This window comes from Pteropus alecto, unplaced genomic scaffold (genome assembly GCF_000325575.1).
Source record: "Pteropus alecto unplaced genomic scaffold, ASM32557v1 scaffold20, whole genome shotgun sequence".
NCBI classification, from domain to species: Eukaryota; Metazoa; Chordata; class Mammalia; order Chiroptera; family Pteropodidae; genus Pteropus; species Pteropus alecto.
Window position 1 is genome coordinate 6842370 of NW_006436298.1, and position 6816 is coordinate 6849185.

At 40.2% G+C, this 6816-nt stretch overlaps 1 protein-coding gene across 2 annotated transcripts in view; it reads left to right on the forward strand.

Annotated features, from left to right (window-relative positions):
- The first annotated feature begins 4413 nt into the window (after positions 1-4413).
- SLC30A5 (solute carrier family 30 member 5) overlaps positions 4414-6816 on the forward strand; it is a 25227-nt gene continuing 22824 nt past the window's right edge. The window contains exon 1 of one of the 2 annotated variants that reach the window (XM_006913104.3): positions 4414-4790. In XM_006913104.3, the coding sequence (XP_006913166.1) occupies positions 4714-4790 (77 nt within the window). In that variant the 5' untranslated portion in view covers positions 4414-4713. The remainder of the gene's footprint in view (positions 4791-6816) is intronic. The other variant, XM_006913105.3, reaches the window with a different exon arrangement.

A 6816-nucleotide genomic window follows, 5' to 3' on the forward strand; every position in this document is an offset into this window, starting at 1 on the left:
AGTGCTGTTGGCAACTTGAGATTTTAAAAGACCCCAGAGAGTTAGCTCCCCCTTCCACCTTGTGAAAAGGTGCCATCCAAGAACCAGGAAGTGGTTCTTCACCAGACACCAAATCTGCTGGCACCTTGATCTTAAACTTCTCAGCCTCCAGAACCAGGAAAAATAAATGTTCATTATTTATATAAGACCCCCAGTTAACGGTATTTTTTTTTATAGCATCCCAGAAGGACTAAGAAACTTAGCCCCTGGTCAGGATCCTCTGAGATGTGACCTTCACAGTATCCAAGCTCCCCAATGAGACTTTGCCTGACATCACACCCTTGCTTATCTTTCTTTCTTGTCCCATTTTCCCACTCTCCTACCAGTTTTTCCTGGTAATATTTACTAATGAATCACTTTCACACAAATCCTTATCTCAGAGTTTGCTTCTGGGAAACCCAAGTACCTAGAATTGAACCTGACATATGGTAAACACTACTAAACATTAACCAGAACAAGAGAATTCTTGGTACATAGTAACCTCCCAAAAAGTTCCCTTTCTTGATCTTCCAGTTGCCTGAAAGTTAAGTTGAGAGAAAATGTTTCATCTCCATACTTGTTACTGTGTGCAAATGAGTCAAAACTAGATTTAAAAAAAATAATAGCTAGGATGAAGAAGAAGGCTCAGCCAGCACAGGCCAGCATAAATAAGCAGTGCTGAAGACAAGAAGATGGCCCATATGGTCAGGAGATTGCTTACATACAAGAGGACTAAGCAAATAAGTCAACACATTGAGGATAATGGAAGCCAGGTTTCTTACTATCAGGGAAGACAGGTAAAAATACAGAAAGACAAAAGGCAAGGATGAAACACGTAATGTTAGGGTGTAATTAGAGGAATCAGTACAAACTCCTGGTTTCTGATAGATAGATGATAAATAGAAAGATATATCTATGTACACACAACCTTAGATGTGTGTATGTGTGCATACATAATTCCCAATTCTGTTCACTGAGAGGTCAAAGGAGCAGTGTGTACACCAGCAGCAATGAACATACCCAACACCCACACCTTGCTTTCTAAATACCATTTTCCTCAAAAGGAATCAGAGCTTCTTGGAGTAATAGCTAATCCCAGAGCTAAGGTAGGAAAAGTATGTAATGAATCTGAAACGTCTTGTACCAGAAAGTATGGAAATTCTAAAAGAATGATGAGGATATGTGAAAATATCTGGTCCTCCCACTGGCAATTAATTATAACCTAGTAAATAAAATAGAAACTCATGAGCTCATACTGACATAAATAATTAGATAAATAGGAGAACAGAAAAATTTTACCTGACAGTAGATGGTAAATTCATTAAATTTAGAAGGAACAATTACCATTTTGAAATCATTATAGTAATAATTGTATTGGTCAAGGTACAAAATGGACACTATAGAGAGGTGAGGTAATATAAATGAGTGAAAGTATGAACAGGAAAAGAATGCTTACCTGGTCTCAAAGTATCTCCAAACAAAATATTCATTAACATTAGATTGCAAAATCTGGTAGACATCATCTTACCAAGTGATAAAAGTTAACTTCACCAGTAATTAAACAAATCAGCATCACGTGCCTTCTAGAGTGCTGCACTGAGAGGAATATAAAATTACATTTATGGTATTCCTGCCCAAAATTTATATCCTAAATTCAATCTCGAGGAAACATTAGACAAACCCAAACTTATGGACATTCTGCAAAGGAATTGTACTGTCTTTTGCAAAAATGTCAAGGTCATGAAAAAAGGAGAGACCAGGACTGCTCCAGATAAAAGAGAACCAATGAGACATGACAGTTAAATGCGACTGATTAGATCCTGGAGCTATACAGAACTTTAATGGGAAAACATGTAAGATAGTTCTCAGGGACTATTGTAGCTCCAGAGGGCTCCATTAGGTCCACTGAGGCTTTCGTTGGACTACACCACTTCTCAACTTCTCCTTCTGCTTAATTATGTTTTTTCCCCTCCCTTTCACAGTTGTTGGTCTCAAAAGCACTCCTTAATAAATATCCTGTAAATAGATAGATAGATAGATAGATAGATAGATAGATAGATAGATAGATAGATAAATAAATATCTTGCACACTAAGGTCCTTCTCAGAGTCTGCTCCCTGGAGAACTGAATCTGCAACGTAAAGAGTGAATAGAATTTTAATGAGCAAAGGTTGACATAAGGGATATTCTGGGCATGGAAAAGAGTCTGAGCAAAGTCTTTTATTAGAAGATAAACAATACAATTGAAGGGGAAAAAAGGGTGACTGGAACGCAGAGAGCAGAGGCAGTTTAAATTGAGATGAAGCTGAAAAGATAAGTTGAGGCAAGCCCATATAGGATGTTGTTGGCCATGTTAATGATTTGAGTTTGTCTCAAGAGTAATGGAAAGCCACTGGAAGGCTGGAGGGTGGAGTGCAGTGCATTATAAGGTTTGCATTTGGAAAATATTACTATTATTGTCACACATGTGGAAAATACATTGGAAAAGAGAAAGAATGAACTTGGAAAGACTAGTAAAGAGGCTACTGTAGTGGTCTAAACAAAAGATGATGGTAGCCTAGACTTGATGGTGGTGATGGAGATGGAAAATTTGGGATTGATTCAAGAAATACTGGCAAGGTGAAAAATTGATACAATTTGGCAATGAATTGGATATAGAACAAAAAGAAAAGGAAATGTTAAAGATGATGCCTAAGTTTTGGTTTGCTAAGCTAAATAAATGGTGCCAACCAATGAGATAGAGAACATTAGAAGAGGATCAGGTTTAAGAGAAAGATCACACATATATTTTTAGACATAAAGAACTTGAGCTTCCTTTGAGACAACCAAATGCAGGGTTCTTGTAACCAAGGAAAGAGAATGCTTCAAGAAGGAGGGAGAGATCATCTATATTGAAAGCTATAGAGAGGTGAGGTAATATACTGTTGAAAAATATCCATGAGATTGCTGTATCAGAGAAGTGATGAATATAGAAGCCAGCTTGAATGGATTGATAAGTGAGTAGAGGAAAGAAAACATAAACACTTTTCCTTCCAACACACACACACACACACACACGCACACGCACACGCACACGCACACACGCACACACGCACACACTCTTCCCTCACATTTGAAGGGAATGCACTTATGTTGGCCTAAAAAAAGAGTGTCATGATTCTAACCAAATCAGAAATATTAACCGAACTGAAGCTCCACTTGGGATGAAAGTTAATGTTAATTTATACATGACATTTCACCTAGTTCTCTAGAACTAGGACTGGAACTAGCTCTAGAAACACGGTAGTTAGTTGTTTCCACTGCCATTCTGATTTGAAAATAAGAATTTTACAAAGAATTTGCTACCCAAAAAAATTAGTACCAAAAAAAAGTCATTTGGAGAAACTGAAGCAAGAATGTCACTTTTTGGTGGACTTTACTTGATCCACCCCACTCTGGGACAATCAGTACCAATCACCTGAAGCAGGCAAAAGATATGCACATTGTCGTATAAATTCAATAAACAAACATAATGCTATACAACATTCTGAATTTACAACTCCCATGTATATGAGGAATATGTAGCAAATATAGTATATTTGTTCTTTTGTCTAAAATAAAAAAATACACATCTTTATATTTTAAAGGTCCTGCCTTCCTCTGTGTTCTACACATAGGATACATCTTCCCACTATGCCTTTCTCCCATGTTCAAAACCTTACCGAGATCCAGGTCAGGTTCTGTCTATCAAAGAGTCTTTTCTTATACATATGTCACACCTTGTTTGGGAAACATTAGCATCTGTGCCAAGCACCCCTTGCTCTCAAATCGCTAAGTGTTTTCTACAATAGATTAGAAAGCCCCAGCAGGCAGACTGTGATTCCTCATTGTTTTATGTTACTAAGACTCTTTATGTCTATTCAAATTAAGTATTATGAATTAATCATAATTTACACTGCTCCAAACCCATTTTCATTTCCAAATCTCAATCCTCCAATTTCCCTATGAGTATTAATAATGGCTGGTATTTATTGATTATGGTATACCATTCGTTGTTCTAGACAGTTGTCACATACTAACACATATCCTCCCAACAAACCTATTGAGGTGTAGAAAGTCCAAGTTACACAATTACTTAGTAGCAGGTATGGGATTCAAACGAAGACAGACACAGGATCCCACGTTCCTAACTTTTTAGCAACGGAAAAATAACCCTAAAGAAAGCCTGGTCCTCCCTCTCGCTATGAGAACCCGCTGTATCCCTGAAGGCCCATAGGTGGCGCTGCAGGGACAAGTAAGCTCAGGGGCCGCTTCAATAGGAGGGGCTTATAGCGGACGAGGATTTGATCAATCACCCCGCGGTGGGAGGAGCCTAAGGAAGGGCAATGGGAGGCGAGAATTGTGTTGTGCGCAGGCGCGGGGCTGGCCACTTCCCGAGAGTGAGGGCTGCTGGGCCGGATGACGTGGCCTGGCAACGTCCGCACCGGTGCGACTCCTGAGAACCTGGCGCTGCCGGAACTGCTCGCGGCCTAGTCCCGACGCGCGTGTGCCTGGAAGCCGGTTCCAGGGACAGCGGCAGCCGCGGCCCGGCCTGCAGGGACCCGACGAGGCCGCTGCCATGGGAGAGTGATGCGCCTGCGTCCGCAGTTCCGCGGCAGCGGTGAGACATGAGGAGACCCGGCGGCAGGGGCAGCGGCGGTGGTTCCTGAGCCCCGAGATGGAGGAGAAATACGGCGGGGACGTACTAGCCGGCCCCGGCGGCGGCCTCGGGCCGGTGGACGTGCCCAGCGCTCGGTAAGGGACTGATCCGGCTTCCCGCCTCCTGCCTCCGCAGCTGCCCTCTCCCCGCTCCTGCGCTCGCGATCTCGCTCACTCGCGGACCTGGACGGCAGCTTGGCCGATGCGGGCACACCTCCGGCCGCTGCCCTGGGTTCCACCCGGATTGGCGCGGAGACCCGCGTCCTTCTCATCCCCCTGACAGCCCGGACAGCCTGCTTGATTTAACACGCGCCCTGGAGCCATCCGTTCTCTCCCCCTGCTTCCAAGCTGCTTCTAGCTTTCATTGGTTACTCTGTTCCCCGCTGCAGAATGAATGCTCTAAAATCCAGGACGGTTCCGTTTGAACCTCTGGTTTTCAGGGCACACCGTTAACCTTAGAACTGCCAGCCAGTTAACGTGAGAGGTTTTTCTGATCGATGAGAACCATTTCTGTTGACTGTTTCTCCTTAAAATAGTAGTTTAGCGACTAATTAATTTCTGACGTCTCCTCGCATAAGTTAGTGGAAGGTGTCACCGTCTCTTCTGACGAAGAAAAGCAAAGTACAGATGAACTTCGATGTTCAGGTTAACCCCACACATCAGGAATCCAAGCCGTCATCTAGTTTTCTTTGCCTTCCCTTGTTTATTATTAAATAAGAAATGTGTGTTCGTTGTCAAAAAATCTAAACAATACAAAAATTCATAGAGTAAAAAGCAAAAATTCCTCTTTACCCTCCCAGCCAATGTTCTCACTAACCCCTAGGTAAATACAGTAACCACTTTCGAGCGTGTCCTTCTTGACCTGTCCTAAGTTCTGAGAGATAGTACCAAAGATGTATAAAAAAGGCCCAACAATTTGGCTGGAACTGGTATTCATTGCCTTCATTTTTAATGAGGTTAAGGTTTTCTCCATTTTAAATACTTATGATAACTTTGGAATTGTAGAAATAGTATTACTAACAACTATTTCTTGTGAAAAGTAAAGAACACAAAATGCTGGAACAGAACTTAACTGCATTTTTGTAGTCCAAGTTTGATTTTCTAATCTATTTTGAGAAACTCATTTTGTAAATAACTATATCAGATATTTACTGTGACAGTAAATCCAATCACAATAGGCGATTCTGGTCTGGATTTGGTCTATAGAGGGAAAATGTTATAAAGGACAGTGCTAGGTCAATTGACAAATTAGACTATGGATAGTAGATTTTAAAATGTCATATCAATGTTAAATTTCCTGAAGCTGGTAATCAATTTTTTGAATCTGTCCATATTCTTAGGAAATTCAAGTATTTAGTGATAAAGGAGCATAATGTATGTAATTTACTCGCAAATAAATTAGGAAAAAAGTAAAGTCTGTATTTAGATAGATGATAAGGCAAATGGGACAATATTAACAATTAGTGAATATAGATAAAAAAGGTATACTATTGCAACTTTTCTGTAAACCTGAAGTTATTTTTGAATAAACAGTTTAAAGTTATTTACTCAAGAGATTGTGTTAGGTAGATGGGGGAAACAGTCCTTTGCCATCTTATTTGTATTATTTGCTTAGCAGAGCTGCCCTTCTATAGTTCATTGCAGAATCAAATTCAACTCAGGACTGGTTGAATTTTGCAAGTTTTCCTTTATAAAGACTAACAATTGAATAGTGGTTATAATCTGCAACAAAAACTAATTGATAAATCCTTTAATATAGATATTTTATGCATGAATTCACAAATATGAATTGTTTTAAATATTTCTATTTGGGCATCTATAAGTTCTCTGCAGAAAAGGGCAGAGGGTGACAGACAGCATTTGTTAGGCACCTTCTATGTTCCACATGATTTGAGTACCGCATCTCAACCCTTACCACGGTGCTACAGATCTTGTTTCACAGATCAGGAAACCGAGATGTAGAAAAGTTAAGTAATTTTCCCAAGGTCACACACCTAATAACCGAACTGAGAATTAGTTATCCCAAGCCCCATGTATAGATATAGTGCCTTCTACATAGTAGACACAAGTATTTACTGAATGAATTGTATTTGAATTGCATGCACTGATTTTTTTTTTTTTT